The 23,443-nt window shown below is 41.1% G+C and overlaps 1 protein-coding gene across 1 annotated transcript; it reads left to right on the top strand.

Annotated features, from left to right (window-relative positions):
- The first annotated feature begins 8 nt into the window (after positions 1-8).
- On the top strand, positions 9-22,115 carry rprd1b (regulation of nuclear pre-mRNA domain containing 1B). Its single transcript, XM_067445519.1, has 8 exons — positions 9-214; positions 1,001-1,189; positions 3,071-3,200; positions 3,286-3,425; positions 10,975-11,096; positions 15,003-15,129; positions 18,788-18,963; positions 21,361-22,115. Exons 2-8 carry the CDS (start codon positions 1,039-1,041, stop codon positions 21,508-21,510), a joined length of 996 nt encoding a protein of 331 aa, XP_067301620.1. The 5' UTR covers positions 9-214; positions 1,001-1,038; the 3' UTR covers positions 21,511-22,115.
- Positions 22,116-23,443: the final 1,328 nt, after the last annotated feature.

Raw genomic sequence — 23,443 nt, forward strand, 5'->3', positions numbered from 1 at the left:
TCAACCCAACTTGCAACAAAATCCCATCGTGTTCAAACATTCTCCAAAAGTTTCGAGGGATCTATACAGAAGTTTGTAACTTATCAATTCGATTTATTAATATCTCGACTTAAACTACCCCCCTGACCCGCAGCGGTTTGTATTTGAGGGGTTTCCGCGTGTGTTCTGCCACATTGAAGTTAAATCCAGATTAGCCAACTTAAACTGCTGACAGGTGAGAATGAATTTACCTTTATCTTTTTTTTTTTGCAGGCTTGGTTTGTTTCTTAAATTGGCGTTTACTGTATTGATCTGGTGTATTGCATGTTTCAGAAATGATGCATTGCAACTAATCAATAACTCAGACTATGAATGGAGTTCAAACTCGCTAATATCTCATTCATTAATCACACACACACATAAGCAGTTAAACTGTATTGTCATTTACAGGTTGTTTAACTATATAAGGGTATTTTTTAAGTATTAATTGTGGTTTCTAAAATACAAGTAGGTCATAAATCCTGCATGCATATTAATTATTGATAATTAAGCTAAATGCTTTTCTGAAGTAGCTTTAAGATTGTTTGTAGTATGTCATTGCACAATATTCCATGTCAAATACACTTATAATATATGTTTATTTGACTAATTGAATGGATTATTATTATAGCATTTATATGTGATATCAAGCTTCTAGATTCAAATGTATGTGACTGTATGAGTGTGTATATTTGTCATTTAATTTCCAGTACATTTTAAATTGTCTTGCAGTAAAAGTCAATACAAATACAAATGCTGAGCTATTATATCTTTTGATGTTATATAATTAAAGACCAAAAAAGTCATTTCCGATGCAGAATAACACATCAAGCATATAGCAGTGTTATGTATGACGTGTCAATTTCATTAACTTAATATTTTATATTATAATGAATACTGTCCAACTTTTCCCATGAGCTGCATGTTTTGTGATCTCAGTGGCATGAGCAGGCCTGCCTCTGACCTGATTTGTTTTCTGTAGGGTTGTTTGGAGAGGAAGCGAGAGAGAGAGCGATCATCATGTCGTCTTTCTCCGAGTCCGCGCTGGAGAAGAAGCTGTCTGAACTGAGTAACTCGCAGCAGAGCGTTCAGACTCTGTCGTTGTGGATCATCCATCATCGCAAGCATTCGTCGCTCATCGTGCGGGTGTGGCACAGAGAGCTGAAGAAAGGTACGAGACCGTTTCAGGTTTACTGTGGGAGTTAAAGTGAATAAACAGGATTATAAGGGTGTGTTCACACTTGGCATGTGTGGTCGGATTAAAGCGAACCCTGGTGCGATTGCTCTGTTAGTGCGGTTCATTTGAATAAGTGTGAACGCTGCCATCCGAACCCTGGTGTTCACCAAACAAGCGGACAGAAACCCCTGTAGGATGGGTCTTTGGGTGTGTTTTCACACTTGTAGTTCGGTTTGCTTGGTTCGTATGGACTAGACCAAAACACAAAAAATTTTAGTCCTGGTCTGTTAAGCGTTCACATTGGCATTTTAACACTGAACCTAAAGGTATAGAGATATGTTCACAACCTGACTATATTTTGTGACAGAACTTACTGAACATCCAAAACAATGCTGTGATTGGCTAAATGCGCTCGTTGTATGTGTGTATCTACATATGATGGTATTTTGATCAGCTGAGAACTCGTGAAGAGCTTATAAAATGTGTAAAGGAGTCAAAACAGCGTCAGGAATCCCTCCGTCACACACAAATGAAGATCTGCTGTGAGGAGGCACGATTCTTATGCCTGTACCGAATTGTGATGGACAACATCACAAATATGACAAAAAAAGACAGGTAAGCTTGAGCATTCTGTCCTTTTTAGGGTCGCATCTTCCAATTTTTGGTTCGTTTGCATGTCTTTAATGCGTGTTTTGTTCATATTTCAGTTGAACCGCTCCAGAGTTCATTTGGAAGCGAATCGAGACCCATCTTCTCGGTCCTCTTGTTTGGTGCACTCCAGGGTTTAGATGGCCACGTTCACACTAATTCAAATGAACCACACTAACAGAGCAATCGCACCAGGGTTTGTTTTAATCCAACCACACATGCCAAGTGTGAACACACACCAGGCCAAATCTGGTGCGGGTCGAATTAACTATGACCGCAACACAGACCAAAGTCATGTAAACAAACCAAAAACGGGAAGATGAGACCCTAAAATGGACACAGACCTCACACACACCTGTTTTTTCTGGTCATAGTTGTGATGTTTTCCATCAGTACAGGTGTCAGAACTGCGTCTCCTCGCAGCAGATCTTGGTTTGTGTGTGTGACGGAGGGATTCTTGCTGCTGTTTTGACTCCTTTACAGAGTTTATCAGCTCTTCAGGAGTTCTCATCTGATCAGAATACCATCATATGTAGCTACGCACATACATGAGCGCATTTAGCCACACAAAGCATTGTTTTGGATGTTCGGTAAGTTCTCCACAAAATGTACGTCATACGGTCCGGATCAAATGAACTAAGCAAACTGATCTACAAGTGTGAACACACACCAACTGTCTGAGTTTGGTTTTCATAGTCATCCTGGTTGTGAAGACAAAGTTAGGCTTCAAAAATGACAGTTCACACGCTGTACAAACACTAATAAACACTCTAACTCACACACACTAATAAACACCAACTCACACACACCTTCTGCGCCAGCTGCTCGATGTTACTCATGATGTTCCTGATTATTCTGATGAAGGTGTTGCACGTGTGCTGAGGAACCTCGAAAAAGTCTGACACGTGGAGAAGCGTGATTAATAATCATGTGTTATTTATTGGTAATATTTTATATGTGTGTTTCTGTAAGTCCTGACCTTTCTCAGGTGTGTGCATGTACGACCGGAGCTCATCCCGGTGTTTGGTAACCGTGGCGATGACCCTAGTGTCCAGGTTGGCTCAGAGCTGTAAGATATTGTTCACTGCCTCTGGCTTGTCCTTAAACGAACCGACGCCGTCAGGCCCACAATCTGAGACAATCTGCCCTAAGTGCACCTGAGCCCTAAAACTGAAACCTCTGTTTTAAAGTCAATGATGATTAATAAAATATGTTTTTGTTGTTCAGCTAAAAGCAGCAGGAAGTTGACGTTCCTGTATCTGGCTAATGACGTGATTCAGAACAGTAAGAAAAAGGGCCCCGAGTTCACCAAAGACTTCGAAGGCGTCCTGGTCGATGCCTGCTCACACGTGGCCAGGTAAACTCACCTTCACACACGCCTCATGTGTTTATCTGCGTGATTTTGTCCTGACTCATGCGTATTGTGTGTGTTTCTCTGGCAGAGATGGTGATGACGGCTGTAAGAAGCACATGGAGAGGTTGTTGAATATCTGGCAGGAGCGTAACCTTTACCGTCCAGACTTCATCCAGCAGCTCAAACTGGCTATTGAGGACTCAGACAGTCCCAAACACAAGCCCGCAGGTCAGAATAACACCAGCACACTGCCAAACCTTGGACTGCTAGGGGATGTTTAGTGTGGGATGCATCATGTGACATGTTTAGTGTGGCATTTGTTTATTGTTTAAGCACAAAAAAGGATAACAGTAACAAAGCATAGATAAATACAATCAGTACCAATATCAAAAATCTGCACAGTGCTTTTAATCATGATTATTTTACAGTTCAATTCTGATTTTGTGTAAAGCAGTCTAGTCAAATAATGAGTAAAAAAAGAGTCATTCTGCATCCAAAATCGAATACTCCCCTACTATGTAGCATGTAAAATGCTATGCCAAAAAGAGTAGTATGTCTGAATTCATATGCTGTGTCCCAATTTGCACACTATCTGTCCTAAATAGTATTCGAAATTAGAATTTGTGTATCCTAAATCGTAGTATGTTGAAATAAGTATTTCCAAAGATGGTCTACTTTTTCCGGTTAGTATCTAAAGTGCAGATCTGTGCACACTCTTAATGGCTGATATTGGAGGATTCGATTAGATCTACAAACACGAATAAAGAGCTAAAAAACTACAAACATGGCAGATGTGCGGGTCCGACGGTTAAAGGGATAGTTCACCCAAAAAGGAAATCCTAGACTAAATCCTGAGTGTGTATGATAGGGGTGTGCATTGGCACTGCCTTCACGATTCGATTCGATTACGATTCACCAGGTAACGATTCGATTCAATTCGATTCTACGATGCATTGTGATGCATCAAAATTCTACTGCACACAAAGCACATTTTTCATCAGTCATGAGGCAATACAAGCAGATATTAAACAACAGATTGTATTGGCTGCTATGTGTCTCCTGTATCTTTGACATAAAAGTTATTAAATAAAATAAAATGTAATTAAATAAAATTAAATAAAATGCAATTAGCCCTTAAATGCATGACTGTTTCACCAAACATTCTTACATATTCAGGTCGTTAGCGACCCAGATCTATATTTAACATGGATAGACCTCTACCTGTCGTGATAATATATAAAACTCCTGATTTTAGAGTAACAGCTACAGAAGAATAAAATAAAACCTATTTCGTTACCTTTTAGAGCTTGGAAAGATTCAGTTTGAGCAGATGTTTAATACCATCATCATATGACCTCGTCAGAGTTTACCAGTAGATTCAGCATCTGCGTCATATTCGCGATCTCGAGCATATTCTCCAAACTCATTTTCAATGTCTTCAAAATCAATATTTTGATCACTGACAGCTTCTTGACCACATCCATCATCAAGAGACAGTGGCCCTCATTTATCAAAAGTGCGTACACCAAATTTCCAGCGTACACCTTGCGTACACCCAAACCCACGGTGACTTTGAGATTTATCAATATGGACGTTGGCGTACGGCACGCTCAAATCCTACACCAGCTCAGGAGGTGGTGTACGCACGTTTGAGTTAGTGGGAAAATACGCAGAAAAACAATTCCTCACACCACAAAACGCACTGACAAGATATGCTATATGACCCACTGTTAAAAACCACAACAACAACATTTAGTGTTTATTTTTGTGTAACATGAACGTCAATGTTTAATTTGTGTGACTTTACAAAAGCGTTTGATCTGTAGGCATATGTATTCCTCCAGTCGCGAGCCTGTGCGCTTTATCTGACGTTTCAGGCCCGCGCCTGGCCCAGCAGCTGCGCACGGACTGGGACTAAAATAATTCAGACCGACAAAATAATAAAAATGGCCTTCTTCTTTTAAATAATAATAAAATCAATAAAAACGGCATTTTCTTCTAAATAACAAGCGTCATTAAGAATAATAATCATAATAATAAGAAGAAGAATCTTACAAATTGTCATGTAATTATTAATGTGAATGAATCTTACTCCACAATACATCATCACTATTGTACACCCCAATACATGTGCCGTGATACGAAATTAAATGCTAATTGTTTCAAAACGTGCTGTAAAATAATGCATTGTGATGGTAATTTATCATCCAAACAGCTATTTAAACTGCTGGAGTGCGCTTCTCAACCCCCACACTAACAGTAGCTACTCGTAATTTGGGTCCATATTTTGTTTTTGTGAGCGCCTTTAATCCCACTCTTTAAACTCCCAAATAAAACAATTTCGGGTTTTTTCCACTTCCCTGGTGATGGTCTCGATGGACGCGTCTCAATCATCTCACTAGTTCAGTAGTCAGAGCACTGATCAGGGAGTCAGCCCGTTGACTTATGTCCTAATCAGTGCCCTGACTAGTGGACTAAAGAGATGATTGAGCGCGCCCGATCTCCACGTCGGAGAAGTTTCGTTTCTTTGCCGTCTTCTGTTTGTCCATGGCGTAAAATGAGGGCGTGGGGGAGGCGGAGACTTGAATATATAGGGGCGTGTTATTCTAATGACGATCGTTTTCAGCCGCGGGATTTATCAAGGGCAAGTATTGCGTACACCTGAATTGCAGAGGTGCGCACAGTTTCATAAATCAGGCGGTGAGAGGAGTGTAAGCATAATCTTACGCCAACATATACACCCGTTTCTACGCAAGATTGATAAATGAGGGCCAGTGACACTAACATATGATTGTGTTTAGTACTTGCTCTCTGAAGTAAATCACTGAGCCATTTAAAGTTTTGCAGATTATAATTATTGTTTAGTTTTCTGTCAGAGGTAACTATGAGTGAAACGTCACTTCATCATTGGGTATCAGACATTGCCACCTTGTGGAATAAAGGTGAATTGCGCCGTATTTCGTCATTATAGATTAATTTATTATTGTGCAAAAAATATATACATACAATCCTACACACCTCGGGTCGTTAGCGCGTTTTTAATAACCCGTCTATCGTGGTCATCTCCCTCCGCCTCGGCCATCTTCCTTGTTGTTGTTGTTGTTATTCTCCCGGAACCGGAAGTATTTGAAACTTCACAACTTTATCGTCCGCCAGAAAATAAACAGTGACATAATCGATTATGGCACTTTGCCGCATCGAAGCTGAATCGTTCATGCCCCGCATCGCGATGCATCGCCGAATCAATTATTGATGACACCCCTAGTGTATGATATTCTTCTTTCAGATGAATACAATCAGAGTTATAATAAAAATGTCCTGGCTCTTTCAAGCTTTATAATGCACAAAGTAAGATGTCCAATACATTTATTTACAATAAGCAAGTGATGACGTATTTACACACGGTGCAAAAAGAACAAACAACTCCAACATAAAAAGAAGCGTGTTCTTCAGGAGCAGGTCATTAGGAGGTCTAGACTAGTTAAATCAGCACTAGGTAACTTTTCAACCTTCATAATATATTTTCAAGACTCTTGTGATGATAAATCGACTTACAATAGGTTGAATGACACGTCTGCCATAGCCTGATGGGGTCTGTATCGTTTTTAATCGTACTTTTAAACTTCGGGTTTCGCGTAGTAACCCGAGAACAAAAAGAACTACAAAATTCGACTGCTTTACGGCATATACGTCACTTCCACCAACACCCACACTTCCTTACATTCAGACGTGCGAGCCCAACTTTGTTCGTCGGATAATATAGTCATGTCCGAAGCAGCAGAGACAAATAAGAAAGAAAAGGTTTTGTTGGAGGAAAGCAATAAGAGGAAACGAAAAAGTGATGGGATTAAAGGCAGGACGAGGATCAACATGTGACCAGCGTTTGCTCGTCGGCGTGAGCTGGAGGAGGCGTGCCCGACTGATGCTGTCATGCTTGTTACGGTGATTACCGACCACTCAAACATTGAACTGAAGTATCATATAGATTCTGTAAAACGCTAACCAATAGACTACTATAATGACGCTGGCTTGTAAACGTGAGCATCGCGATTATTTGGCGTTTGAAAAAAATAAAACCCATGAAATTATATTCATATGACATGCTGAAACATGCCACTGACTGTAACGTTACCTGGGATGAAGACATTTCACACGCGCCGCCAGAAGAACACCTGCATGTGAACTCCTCCTGCAGTGTTCAGGGGAACTGTTAGTGCTGCACCAACCCGCGGGACGCTTTTATGAAGTTATTTGGCCCGCACCGCACCACTGTATATATTTTTACAACCCGTCCCGCACCCGCGACCATTAAATAGACATACGGGGTCCGCGGGTTATGAGACGACCCGCGCATCACTAGTTCAGGGCTATCAGGGTTGTCATGTCAACAAATGCACGCGCGATGGCATCCCCTGTTGTAGGATGACTGAGCTTACGACAGTAGTTGAGGACATTATTTTTTCCAAACTGTAGGGGGACCCCGTGAGCAAAAGTAGCCAAGTGCTGCTTTAACTTGCAAAAATAAATACAACGAAACAACAGAACCCTTACCTTACATCCTAACTAGCAAACACAGGAGAGTATGAGAACAAGAAAATGGCACCTGTCTCCCTACTGCTCCAGCATTTAAGTAACACATTTAAGTTTAAGCTTAACACATAAAGCTGCTCACTGCAGCCACAACACCACATTTAAGATTAAGACGCACAAAAGCCACACGCTGGGACTGGCAACGTCCCAACATGCTCATGCTCTTGGGAGAAGAAGTCTCTTTCTGGCACTCTTGACATTGACGAGGAGCAGCTGGTAGGTCCCATCACCTATGCTGCGTCCCAATTCGCCTACTTATACTACGTCCTAAAAGTATGTACTCTTTTTGTGAAGTATATACTTTAGAGTGTGTAGCAGAAAAGTATGCAAGCTTTGGGACATACTATTTCGGCATCTTTAGCAGTCTCTGTTGCTTAGTTACGTGTGTCCCGTACCCGTTTATACTGCCCTGACAATCATCGTCACAGTTCAAATCCTCCACATTCAGTTTAATCTCTTACCGTATCGGAGAGAAATGTAGCCGCACGTTGATCTGCCATGTGTGTGTCTTTAATGCAGAGCATTTAAAAGTTAATGGCCAAACATGTCATTAAAAAAGTTCACAATGCTGCTGCAGGTGAAATATAATGTGGACAACACTGAATAAATATATTTTTGTCAGGTTAAATTCTGATAATTGATCGCTAAAACACCTTTATCTAAACCTCTCTACTAAAACCGTCGGACTTGCACATCCGCCATGTTTGTAGTTTTTTTCTACCACTTTTTATCCGCGTTTGTAGTTCTAATTGAATCCTCATCCAACTCGCAGTTGGTTTTGGGTAATATCAGCCGTTAGAGTGTGCGTCGATCTGTACTTCGAATTCAGACCGGAAATAGTAAACCATCCGGGTATCTTTGGAATACTCTTTGCAGCATACTATGATTTGCGACATACTAATTCTATTTTCGAATACTATTTAGTATGGATAGTATGCGAATTGGGACGCTGGGATTGTTTAGGGCAGGGAAGAGTACAGGAAATAAGACACAACATACAACAAAAACTACAACCCCCAGCCGGCCATTGGCAGCACACACAGTACATCAATAAATGAGACATACACCATAATTATAAAACACATGTATGTCCTGGGGCGTAACAAAAGGCTGTAGTATAAGTGTGGATGACTTACTTCTTCCAGCCCGATTCTGAAGTGTGATTTTGATGGACACTTAACTATCCCATATGCAACTAAGACTTGTAGGTCACATGACAGTGACAACACAGCGGATGTAGTCTACACCAGCAGCCATATCACCCTGTAGCCCAAAACTGGTTTCCCACTGAAGCTAAGCAGGGCTGAGCCTGGCCAGTACCTGGATGGGAGACCAACAGGGAAAACCCATAGACAGTAAAAGAAATGGACAGAGCATTCCCATTGAATTCAATGGTGGAAAAATGAGGCCAATCAGAGGCACTCACTTCCTGATGGCTGAGCGAACTGCGCAGGCTCAGACTGAGCTTGACGACGTAGATGTGACGTGAGCCTCCTGTCTGACAGCTGTAGGTCTTCTAGTAGTTGTGGAAAGTGAAATCTGAATCACGTTATTTAAATGTTTTCTCCTGTTGCTTTTGGCTCACTATGGGCTTCTCCCCATTCTTCCCCCTTGACTTTATCAGACTTTATGTCTCCACGTCCCCCCGACTGTCTCATAGACAGGTAAAGATTGCTTCTGAGCGTCTCCTCAGGTCTATACGGTAATTTCTCTACTGTGCGACAGAGTCGCGTTAGTTATGACGCAATCGTTAGCCTATTTTTACAAAAACAGCTTCTGCGGGGCGATAGTGTAAGATACAAGGTAATGGAGCCTTTTATGCATTGTCGTGTTTCTTTAGAAATAAACAATGGACAAATGGAGTCTTTAAACGTCTCAGATGTAAAGTTATTCACTGTCAAAGGGACTCAAAAATGAATGGGAGTCAATGGGATGCTAACAGCAGGTGATGGCTTGGTTAGCAATGGCCGCCCCTATGGGTGGAACGCTTTCCGAGTGCTAGATTACCCCTTTGGGAAAACCAGGAGCTGCTGGTAGAGGTGTTAGTGAGGCCAGCAGGGGGCGCTCACCCTGTAGTCTGTGTGGGTCTTAACACCCCAGTGTAGTGATGGGGACACTATACTGACAAAGAGCACCGTCCTTCAGATGAGACGTTAAACCGAGGTCCCGACTCTCTGTGGTCGTTAAAAATCCCAGGATGTCCTTCGATAAAGAGTAGGGGTGTAAGCCCGGCATCCTGGCCAAATTTGCCCATTGGCCCCTGTCCATCATGGCCTCCTAATCTTCCCCCTCTCCTGATTGGCTTCATCACTCGGTCTCCTCTCCACCAATCAGCTGGTGTGTGGTGAGCGTTCTGGCGCAATATGGCTGCCGTCACATCATCCAGGTGGATGCTGCACATTGGTGGTGGTTGAGGAGATTCCCCCTTCTATGTGTAAAGCGCTTTGAGTGCCTTGAAAAGCGCTATATAAATGTAACAAATTATTATTATTATTATATCTGAATTGTATTCATACTATCTATTATTTGTACTATATAGAAACAGTTAATATTTGTGTAGTAAGTTCAAATTCAAATCTTGTCCTACTCGGTATGTGATTTCAGACACACTAATTTGAGTACATTGCATTCTGGGAAACAGCATTTAATGCTCAGTACATTTTGGCAAATGTAGTTGTTCATCCAGGTATTCTATGCAAACAGAAAATGTATATACTTAAATAATTATGCCTTTTTACAGTTATCACTTTTTGTGCTTAAAACCAGTTAACAAACCTGGGAGTCAAAGAAGATGTACAAACATATATGGCAGAAATGAGTGGGATGGTTAGTGTGCATCACTACATTATTAATTGTTTATGTTTCTCATTAACTTGAACAGGTTTTGATGTAAAGGTTTTTGTTAAAATGTAGTGAAATTTACTTTGAAGTTTTTTTAAAACTGAAATTGAAAATCCTCATGAAGTGCTCATCACACATTCCTCCGGTTATAGTTTGTTAAAAGTATCCCAGGATGCACCTGGTGAAGTTGTTTGACGAGCAGAAATGCAATCTAGAAGGAAGGAGATCAAATATGAGAGAGATTTTTATTTCTGTCACTACGTCATTCATTCCCAGACTTCCGTGTGTGTTATTTCACAGTTTCAGAAAGTGGTCTGAATAAAGATGTGATGCTCTTTTGTGGCAGATGATAGGAAAAACTTGAAGAGAAGCTACCAGAAGGTCCAGGTGGAAGAGGAGGAGGAGGAGGATGATGATTACAGAGGTCAATACTCCCCTCATGAGACGGATGCAGGCGCTCCACAGCTGGTATGATTGACACTGACACAGAAATGGGATTTACAAATGATCTGAAAGTGATTACCAATGAAACCCCCAGCCTAGCCTGACGTGGTCATATTCAATTCTAGTCAGAATATGAGTCTGAAACTGCTCCATTGGGCTGTGATTATGAGGCGTGTTTCAACCGAACCAGGAAAGACATCAATTGGATAGACCTTTGTAGGCCTCATAATCACAGCCCAATGGAGCATCAGACTGATATTCAGACTCATATTCATTTCAGACTCAGAGCAACGAAGCGACGCATTGTCAAATGTCAACAGACAGAGCTCAACTGCACTGTGTTGCCAAGTCCACATTTTTTTCCGTGGGTTGTTTTCTATGTCCAAGGGCACACGCTGGAATAAACGATCTGTGCCAGTGTTGTAAAAAAATAAAAGAATGTATTGATACACAGAGTACTTGCCCAACATGATCATCATCTTTGAGAGAAATTGTGAAGGTGAATGCAGATACAAACAAGCTCTCCGTTTAGGATTCGAGTAAATATAACCGAAGCCCCTTTGATGACGTGATGATTACGTTACTGTTGATCATCTGTCCGTCATCGTCTAAAGCCCACCCTGATGATTTCATTGGTCCGAACAGTTTCTGTTCAGGGATAATTACTCCTCTATGGAGCGAGGCCAGACCGAACTGCCCGTCCTAAAAATGTTGTGGGCTGGGCTAAGTTCGGCTGGCATCCGGGCTACCCCCAACCTAGAGGATTCCTCAAATCACACTCAAGACAAAATCGGACTCAATCAGTTGAGATCGCAACATCTAGTCCTATTATGTAATAAAAAATTAACTTAAATTATGTTACATAAAAAATCAATGGTATTTCTTTGTTACTATCAGTGCGATATTACGACAGCCATTATGAATATGGCTCATCTCATCAGATTTGAGTCCATTTACAACTGGATTTAAGACGTTTTGATCGATGCTAAATACAGATGTAAACTGGCTCTAAAATGTTTTGAGCGTTCAACCACTTCCAGAGGCAGTTTAAAACACATTCGACTGAATTCATTTCGTAGTGTACACACTTATGTGGTCTAGTGTTGTCAGTCGGCACTGCAATTTCAAAAATGTGACTCTTTAGCCCCGTTTCCACCAAAATTACCCGGAACAATTTGTACCAGGAACTTTTTACAGGAACTTTTCTCCCCCCCAGACCTGCAGCTGTCTGCGTTTCGACCGCGATAAAGTTCCGAGAAGATTAGGCAAATTAGTCCGGTGATGTAGGACTGCGCGCGACTGCTCCTCCAAATCAGTGAAGGACAGTAATCATTTGTGTGTGTACCGATTGAAAGATTTAGTGAACTGTTTACATGAGACGTTATCTAAACCGATCTGGTGTTTACATGTGATGACTTTCAATCGCAATCATTTTGTCACATGCAGTTTGTCTGCCGCACCAAAAATGTCAACGCTGTTTTCTCCAGCAGCTTGAGTGTGTTAACTGTAGCCATAGCAACTCTTAACGGCCACCAGGACTAATACAGTATTATTTATAGCTATTTCTTGTAAAGTGTAATAATCATCTCAGAAAAAAAAAATCTTCTGTCAGGCGCAGTTAAAGTAAAAACTGCCTGGGGCAATATACGCTGTGTCATTACTCCAACATTATCTTCATAACTTACGAAATAAAAAGTTTACCCCTCAGAAAAATGTACTTTCCTCTCTTGTCAACATGAGCGCGGCGCGCGCCGTCACGTCATGTAAGGACACACACTTAAAAGTAATCGGTCAGGTCGTTTACATGGTGAAAAAAAAATAATAACGAGTATGGAAGAGATTCAAGCTGTGCTGCTTTTGCTGGTTATGTATAGGTTTACTAAAGAGGTAATTAACAATGACAGAAAAGAGCACTAATATACAGATTCAGCAGCATGCAGCTGCAGCATATTCAGAAAGCTTGTAAGCTAGATTTAAAATGACAATGTATATTATTATCAGCTATTACGGACATTGAACGTGAGATGGCTGAGACGACCGCGCGCCACCAGACAGAGAGCAAAGACCGATATTTACTGAACGCAGAACGAACCTCGCAAAAGACTTTTAAAAATGCCGGTTGAACTGCGTGAGCTCAACCAATCAGCATGTTCAGCGCCCAAGTCCCGCCCTCGAAAGTTCCTGAACTTTGAAAAAGTACTACCTCGCGAGCAGGGCCGTTTGGAGGGGGAAATATTTACCCGGAACTTCAATTTTACCCTGGTTCCTGCGGTCTAAACACACGAAGTACCACCCAAAGTTCCTAGTTCCTGGGTAAAGTTCCTGTGGTGGAAACGGGGCTTTTGAGAGCTATTGAGCTGAATCATAAACACCTCTGAAGCCTTGTTTATACTCAACGCGTCTGCTTGAGCGCGAGGGTGCGCGCGGCAAAAATGACGTCGACGTGGAGTGGGCGGTCGTACCCCATTTCTTCGGGCGGTGTGCAGCGCGTTTTTTGTAACTGCGTGCAGCTCCGCATCCGAAGATGAACGAGTTCTCGGCGAATCTAGCAGAGCATGACGTCTCATCACACCGGCCCCCAGTTTACACATACAAATTAGATGCTTATTTACTAAATGAGCCTACAAAAGCAGAAATAAGCCTTTTAAAATAAAGATCCATGTTTAACCAAATAAATAAATAAATCACAACATTAAAGTTTAGTGAAATCAGGAAATATTTAAGAGATTGTTAATTTAGTGCACATTTTGTTCTCATGTCACAAGTAATAATATCAAGCCAAGGTTTACTGAGTTTAACACGATTCTTTTGTAGTGTGGTTTTTGGTCAAATGTACTAAAATAAATATCATAACCTGTGTACATTAGCCCACTTCTTCTCGACGCTTTTTCCTGTTGGTTTATAGAACGATTACTCCAAGTCGCCCTCTGTCGTTTCAAAGAATAGCACAACGGCGAGCGTGTCTAGTATAAACGCCTCGTCCGTTTGGGGAGGAGCGCACGCAGTCAGTGAAGGCTCGCGCAGCGGAGACAGGCGAAAGTATAAACAAGCCTTGACTGGCCATTGTGCTCACGCGCTCATCAAATTATGTCTGTGATTGGCTACAGTGATCAGCGCTTCAAAAACATTTTGTTAATGTACATCAATGACACTCTTCAACGAGCGCTTGCACAGATACACACTGAGCTGGACAGGTCCGTTGATCGATGCCTGCTTGTGTTTTCAAACGCTCCTGTGTGTGTGATCATTGTAGCCAATCACAGGCATATCTGACGAGTGTGTGAGCACAATGGCCAGTCAGAGGCGTTTACGATTATGCTCAACAGCGCTCAAAGTATCACATTTTTTAAATTTCTGTACTGAAGTCGGTACTTTTGACAACACTAATGTGGTCGAATGCGTTTGAACAGCCACAAAAGACCATCCGTCTACTGACCGAATGCGTAAAAACTATGGGAAGCGTGCTAGCCAGACAGGATTTCAACTTTGTCGGCTGGAGACCCAAGTTTGTTTCAAGCACAATGTTCTCTCCCAATTCCTGATTTCTAACACACTCACCGCGTTCGGCTGGTCTTGTGACTTTTAGAGCTGAAACTAAAGCTGCTGCTCTACGTGTGTTTTTCCGTCATCTCCGGTTGTGTTAATATGTAAATTGTGTGAGCTTATTTTGTCCATTAGATGGAAAGATCTGAAAAAGCCTTCACATTTACTCGCCCATAGACCCTCCACTCGAAGAAAACAGGCCAGAAGTGGTTGAAAGTGGACAAAAGAGATGGATTTAAATGGGAATGTGTCTCCCTCGTCTACTTGTGATCCGATCGACCAAAACGCATTTGAACACCAGCTGTAAACAGGGCCTTAGAGACTCAAGTGTCCAGTTTGTGAGAGAGATCAGTGTGATTGATTGTGATCGATGTCCTGATCCCACAGACGGAGGAGCTGGTGAAGGCGCTGCAGGATCTGGAGAACGCCGCTTCTGGAGACGCTGCCGTGAGACAGAAGATCGCATCACTTCCACAGGAAGTGCAGGACGTTTCCCTTCTAGAGAAGATCACAGGTGAGTCCTCGCAGGTGACCTTGTAAGCTGACATGTGAGGGCACATTCACACAGAATGCCTTTTTGCTGCTTTTCTCTTGTTTTCTATGTTAGCGTGCATACAGTAATGTTTCTCATGTGGACGTCTGTAAAGATATTTTTGCATGGCACCCGTGATCCTACGAACCCGGGAACACACATAGTCAGTCACATGGTTCTCAGCTAAATAAATAAATATCATATGCTAAAAATTCACATTTCATTTAGGGGTGACCCCTAATAGTCGAAGATTTAGTGCATCACTGATCTCATGGTCGAATCTTCACGGGTGTTATGAAACGAGGATCATACCATTTTGGCAATATGGGTGTGCTCAATATTAGTGTTATAAAGACGTGTCGCTCTGAGCGGTCGCCCCTTGAAGGGCACTGAGCTTCGCACCGGACGCGCCGCGCCACATATACACCGACGGCGGCATTTGACGCCTGTCCGCGGCGATTGAATGTATATTTCCCTCAAATCGTGAATGTACTGATTTCACCCTGTGCTACAAGATACACTCATCGTGCAGTGATTCAAAATTGAGCTCGCGCGCGGCGCGTAATGTTCACGTCTGCCTGAAGTGAGATAACGTTACCTGAGACACGGCGCTGAGCTTCAGTCCGACCCCCTTTAGGCACAATCGGCGTAAGAACGTGCATATAAACGCACTCAAAGTGTTCTTTTCCTCTCTAGGCAGGTATTTTTTTACGTTTATTTGTCAAAATGTTCTTTTATATATTTGTGTGATGTTCTTTGTTTCGATCGCGGCTTTTAAATGTTATGAGGGAACGGTTAATTTACGAATGTGTAGTGTAACATTAGCCTGTTTTGATCACTTTATTAAAGGTAGTGGCTGTGTGCCGTGTGTAAAGTAAAATAAAAATAGTCTTAGCCTCCTGCTGACTAGTGTCCTGCCCTTCCCAACCCGTTTACACCATTTATTTTTTTCCGGTCTGTGGTTTACACACACACAGATGATTTGACTATCGGTGGACCATAGAGAGATTCGAAAATTCTGATTCGAATGTGTAAATCCTTAGTCGGGGACACCCCTAATTTAATTTAATAATAGGAAATAATATCCTATTTATTATTTTAATTATTTAAATCTCCTGTTTAAAATAGACATTTAGTTACACTTTTATTTTAAGGTGTCATTGTAACATTATAATTATATATTGAAGTACTGAGTAATTAATTAACAGCATGTACTTACTATAGGATTATGGTAGAATTATGGTTTGGTTGAGGGTTCGTTGTGTGTAATTATGTATAAATCAATGTTATTACTATGGAAAGTACATGTAAATTGGACACTGTAAAATAGTGTTACTGGACATTTTTGCATTTTATCTCTCAAATTGTGATGTAATAATGATAAACATGAGGACATTAGCAGAAATAAGTTAATGCAGCCTCTTATTTGCATAAGGTAGAAATAATGCTTGGTTTATTTTTTGTAATGTATATAATTGTACATTATACATATTTTTAAATTCTATTGCATTTCTTTCTTTTTGTTAACAGCTCCTACTCTGTGGTGGAGCGGGGATGAAATATTGTTCTTGTAAATACTTTACAGCATTTCGGTAATATAAGTGTACATCTTTAAAATGCAAATGAGCACGAAGCGCAACAGTTAGGCTGCCGTACGGTGCTCTGCAGTGGTAAAGAAGGATTTAAACAGTGATCTTTGAATTGATCTCTTGTAAACTCAGAGATGTGGATTCGGACGTCAATCAAATTGCCTCATGACCTTGTGTTTGTCAAAAAACAATTGGTAATTCGGACAGAGATTTTTATGAGGGTGGTGGGAAAAAAATGCTCGGATGGCATTAACTTTTTGTACTCTGATGGCAATAAAATCACTGACTAGCTTCTGTAAATGCTGAAAACCCTATGAGAAACAATTAGCGTCTGAATAGGGCTTTAGACGGACATTTTGACCATTGCACTGTTGTCCTGTGTCTTTTACAGCGTTTTTAACGTACATTAGGCTGATTTCACCCTAGACTGGAAGATTGCGTATTGTTTTTAGCAAAAGCAGGTAGTGATGGGGAATCGACACTGTCACTGGGTTTGAAATCGCTCCTTTGTTTAATGGTTTTCTAATCCCTATATAGTGCATGGTAGTTGAGTGCAATAAGCAAGTAGTGAACGAAATGAAGTGAGAAACTCGTACACCGACGCATTACACCGCGTCAGAGAGCTGTCGCAGAAACCTTGTCACATACATTTATCCTACATGTACAGTAGCTCATAGCTCACTTTAGAAATGGAAAACATCCATAGACTTTAGCCTGTAATTAATAATAATAATAATAATTTGTTACATTTATATAGCGCTTTTCTAGACACCAGAAGCGCTTTACATAGAAGGGGGAATCTCCTCAACCACCACCAATGTGCAGCATCCACCTGGATGATGCGACGGCAGCCATATTGCGCCAGAACGCTCACCGCACACCAGCTGATTGGTGGAGAGGAGACAATTTAGCCAATCAGGATATGGGGATTATTAGGTGGCCATGATGGACAGGGGCCAATGGGCAAATTTGGCCAGGATGCCGGGGTTACACCCCTACTCTTTATCGAAGGACATCCTGGGATTTTTAACGACCACAGAGAGTCAGGACCTCGGTTTAACGTCTCATCCGAAGGACGGAAATTATACATACCTCTGTGCCAGCTTTAGTTTCATTGATGGTATATTAATGCAATAAATATATAGATTTGGTTTTCAATGGTTAACCTTGTATTCACAGCCATTAAATGAACCATAAATTATAAAAAACTCAAATAAATATTAATAAGTGGACATTATCGTATGTATTGTATACATATCTTTATTTCTCCTGTCCAAGCACCTTTTGAGCTTTTAAGACAATGATCATGTGCGTTTAGTGCCTGACCATTAGCCTATAATAAGAATAATTCATAAAGAATACTTTCTTTCTCGTTTATGTAATTCTGACATAATATTATAATCCCTCTGTAAAATTAGGTATTGCAACAGCTTGATAGCAATGTTAATAGCTACTCAAGTCATCGCTAAATTGGACAAATTTGAACAATCACTTAAAGTGTGTTGTTTGAATAAGAATATTTTAAGACTTTTTGTCAGGGGTAAATAAATTAATTGTGTAATGACTGCCATCTTGTCTTATGTCTGACCCTGTTTTGATGTAAAGTAAATGGAGTTAAGTGGGAATCGGGAGTCAGAATCTCAACTCCCCAAAAACCTGGAATCGAACACCCCTACTTTGTTGTTCTTCAGCTTGAATGAAGTCTATGTTTAATTTAGAGAGCTGTAATACTATAGATCACACTAACTCTTTCTATTTGCTGTTTGTTTTAAACACTGAACTTCGAACTCATCGACTTCACTTTGTTCATTCTTGAGTTAAACTTTTGCCTGTTTTGACTGGCATCTCGTCCTTTTTCAAGCAATCGCTTTGTTCAATGAATGCGAAACATGTACAGAACTAACATTTAAAGATCAAAGTTAGCACTACAGATCATTGACAAATACTTTTTCTTGTCAAATGTGTGGTGTAATCTGTAATGGTTGGGTAAATTTCCTCCCTAGTTGTGTGTGTGGTCCCTAACCCTGTGGTTTTCTGATGAAACTCCACAGATAAACAGGCGGCAGATAAGCTGTCGAAGACGGTGGACGAGGCGTGTCTGCTGCTGGCCGAGTATAACGGACGCCTGGCCGCGGAGTTAGAGGACCGCAGACAGCTGGCCCGTATGCTGACAGAATACATCCAAAGCCAGAAGGAGGCGCTCAACGAGAGGGAGAAGAAACTGGAGGTACGAGAGACACTCTTAAATCATTTAAAGCCTTGTGCTGTCAGAAGCTTGTGCCTTTTTTCCCCTTCAAACCAGTAGGATTTTCTTTGTTCTGTGGGAGAATTTCTGCTGAATATCAGAGCTGCTGTTTTCAGTACATTGAAAGGGTTTTTTACCGTCCAACTCCAAAATACAGACTAATAATCCATATGACTTCTGTGCTATAATGTGCTAGTCATTTAATCACTTTATGTGACAAAAGGACCAAAATTAAATCATTATTCACCGATAAAGACGTCTCAGCCTTTGTTTTTTAATTTTACTTAAACCTAAATTTGGGTTTAATTCCTCACACAGAGCTGGTTTCAGAAGACTTTAAATATAGGGGCATCAAATGGACAACGTTTATCATACTTTTACTTTTTTTTTATTCTTATGGTACTTTTTGCCGTTTTTGGACCTTGATAACAAGCGCTAATATTCTGTAACACATTTGATTTTGTGTCTCATGGAAGAAAGTAAGTCCAAAGAAATTATTTGGTTAATGCATTAATTCAATTAGCTTTAAGTGTTTCCTGGAAAAACACTTACATTCAAAAGTATGAGGTTTGTACAAATTTTAAACATGCAGCATTTAGTTGATAAAATTAGAGTAAAAACAGTAATATTGTGAAATATTATAATAATAATAATAATAATAATAATAACTTTAATTTATATAGCGCCTTTCACAAAACCCAAGGACGCTTAACAAACAGCAAGGGAAGGGAAGGGGGGAGGGAGAGAAAACCAAGCAGTTATGGACCATAGGCCTCAGTGAAGAGATGTGTTTTCAGTTGTTTTTTAAAGGTTGCTAGAGATGATGCAGAGCGGATGGAATGAGGAAGCTTGTTCCAGAGTGAAGGAGCACCAACACAGAAGGCTCTATCACCAAACGTCCGTAGCCTGGACTTTGGGACAGCAAGCAGGTCCTTGTCTGAGGACCGCAGGGACCGGGCTTGGTTGTAAGGATGGAGTAGATCAGTCAGATACTGTGGTGCAAGTCCATTTAGAGATTTGTACGTCAGGAGGAGAAATTTATATTTGATCCTTGATTTAACAGGCAGCCAATGAAGCTTTTTGAGGATTGGAGTAATATGAGATCCAAGTTTTGTGTGAGTAAGCATCCTAGCTGCAGAGTTCTGTACATACTGGAGTCTGTCAGTAGCTTTGCTAGGCAGACCAAACAGGATACCATTACAGTAATCAAGTCGGGACGTGATGAAAGAGTGGATTAGGGCCTCGGCTACAGAGTCAGAGAGGCAGTGCCGGAGTCTAGAGATGTTCTTGAGATGGTAAAATGCTGTTTTAGTAGTGTGCTTAATGTGTTGCTGGAAAGACAGAGTGGAATCCATGATGACACCTAGGTTGCGTACTTGAGGAGATGCTGATATTGAACAGCCATCCACAACGAGTCTGAAGTCATCAACTTTCTTAAGAAGTGACTGTGGAGCAAACACTAAGAGTTCTGTTTTGTCTTTATTGAGTTTAAGGAGGTTACTGTCCAGCCAGAGTTTTATGTCCCTCAGGCAGTTGATGAGTGGCAGTGGTGGAAGAGGAGTGGAAAGCTTAGTACTGATGTAGAGCTGGGCATCATCAGCATAGCAGTGAAAATGTAGACCATGTTTACGGATGATCATCCCAAGAGGCAACAAATAGATATTAAACAGTAGCGGGCCAAGTACCGATCCTTGAGGCACACCATGTAAGACCGGCGCCAGTCCAGAGCAAATATCCTTAAGGGTGATGTATTGTTGCCTGTTGGTAAGATAGGATTTAAACCAGGAGTACACAGTGCCAGTGAGGCCAATGAGAGTTGAGAGGCGATTGAGAAGAATGACGTGTGAAACCGTATCAAAGGCAGCAGAGAGGTCAAGAAGTATTAAGATGCTGACATGCCCAGAATCAGCTGCCATGAGAAGATCATTCGTGATTTTGATTAAGGCAGTCTCAGTACTGTGCTGTGTCCTGAAACCAGATTGGAATGGTTCATGGAGGTTGTGCTGTAGCATATGATGTGTGAGTTGGGAAGCCACAGCCCTTTCCAATACCTTGGCGATGAATGGTAAATTGGAGATAGGGCGGTAGTGACTTGGATCTTCATGGTTCAATCCAGGCTTTTTCATTGTAAATTATGTTTCATTATTACGACAGAAGACGAGAATTAACTCCAACATGATGCTTTTTCGGTTCTTAAAGTAAAAGAGCGTGTGCTAAGATGTAAGTAGCTAAACATTTAGGGTAAACGTACCTATCAATGCACCTATAAAATGATCAATCCATTAAAAACTGAAACAACTTTGACCCCCGCTCCCCTAATGTTCATTAAAGCCTTATCGTACATGATCTGATCCATTGATTTATCATGTGTTGTTGCAGGAATACAAGCAGAAACTCGCTCGTGTCACGCAAGTGCGGAAGGAGCTGAAGTCGCACATCCAGAGTCTTCCGGATCTGTCTCTCCTACCGAACGTCACCGGCGGTCTCGCGCCCCTCCCGTCTGCCGGAGACCTGTTTTCCACCGACTGATCGCCTCTATCAGACTCAAAGTCCTCTAAGACACTGGCTTCCTCCTGACTCGCAGAACACCAGAGGAGAGCGACCGATCCAGATCCTTCGCCCACTTTTGTATTTCAGTAGTTCTCATGCCAGCCAACAAGGTTACCAAACCTCACAGAGATCCAACCCACCAGTCGGTCCGTCGTTGAATCCGACTCAAGAGTGTGGAGATTTTGTTTTGGTGTGACTTTGCTGTGGAAAGCAACTCCTTTTTGCTTTGTCTTATACCTGTAGGTCTTTAGTTTTAATGCTCCAAGTACAATTTTGCTTCATTTTGGTTTTGGAAGAGACTAAACATGAGGATTGAATTTTAAACCCCTCACTGCTATAGACGGAGTTCATGATATCAAGAGAAATTCATTAGAAAACTCAAGCTCATCATGCTCATATGTTTTGGTTACAAACCTGATCTGTTCTTCTTCAAATGATTATTTTGCTGATAAATACACAACAGATGTGCTGATATTTGTGGAAAAAAACAGTAGTGTGTTCTCGTTTTCTTCTATAGTCACTGTGTGTTTACAGTGTCTCTCATTAAATGACTGAACACATTCAACAACAAAATGCATTTTGATATGAGTGAATTATTGAGATCTAATTTGCCTGTCATCAGAGAAGACAACAATGTGACGTAGATGCAGTGTGAAGTGAAAATTAATTCCTCTGATAAAATTAGACAAAACATCACACACACACACACACACACACACACACACACACACACACACACACACACACACACACACACACACACACACACACACACACACACACACACACACACACACATCTATATATATATATATATATATATATATATATATATATATATATATATATATATATATATATATGGAATGTATATTTATATGGAATATATATAATGTATGTGTACACACCGATCAAGCATAACATTCCTAATATTGTATTACAAGGAGAGGGTGAAATATGAGGACATTGCATATCCCCACTTTTCGTTTTCTTCTGTTGTAAAGACCATAGATCAAAACTAGCTTACAGCCTCACATGAACATGAGCTGTATAACCAATCGGAGGAGAGCCCGGCCTTCTAGCCAATCATAGACGAAAAAGGCGGTACCTGCATCACACCCTGGACAGTGGACACAAACACGCGTCTTTAACCCAAGTACAAAATGCTCGTCTTTATCGTGGTTAATTTATATCTCCTTGGCGCAAGTAAGTGTTTTAAAAGTTGATACAGTTCTGGATCGTTATTATCCTTTAATCTTTTTCGATTCACTTACTTCCAAATATATTTGACAGGTGTCGTTGAGATGACAGCGATAGGAGAGTTTGTTCGATGCTTTCCTGTTGGATGGACTGAGGCCGATCAAGTAACAGTCATCTGTAATAGGACTAAGATCGCACAATATTGCCATCACCAGAGGTGTCAAACTTTTGGGAAACCAGGAGTCTCGCTGACAAAGGATCAGGATGGAGTATGTCTGACTATCAGTTACTGTTCCTATGATGCGCAGTCCTGCGTAGCGGTTGCGTACATTGATGACAAACAACAAGAACCAGACTCTTTTACTGTCAACGTTTGCTACCGTAAGTAGTTTAACGTCTTCCATTTATGATTCTTGAGTGCATTTCAAATGGAGCTTATGATTTGTTTTTGACTCGGCACGTATTGTACACGCAGCCAACTGTGTGTAAGTTTATTTATCGCGCTCCTTGTTTTGAATGAATGAAGTCACGAGTTTCTCACACATCCGGGTCTTGCTTCCATGCAACACCCTTGGCTTCTGGGTATTGTAGGATCAGGACCTCGGCGAGGACATGAAATCGCTTTGACGTGTTGCTTGGAAGAAAATGCCATCGTTTAAACAACCTCATATTCATCCGTTTAAAACCTGGGGCATATTAAGCCGGCATATCT

Source organism: Pseudorasbora parva, chromosome 6 (genome assembly GCF_024679245.1).
Source record: "Pseudorasbora parva isolate DD20220531a chromosome 6, ASM2467924v1, whole genome shotgun sequence".
In the NCBI taxonomy this organism is placed as follows: domain Eukaryota; kingdom Metazoa; phylum Chordata; class Actinopteri; order Cypriniformes; family Gobionidae; genus Pseudorasbora; species Pseudorasbora parva.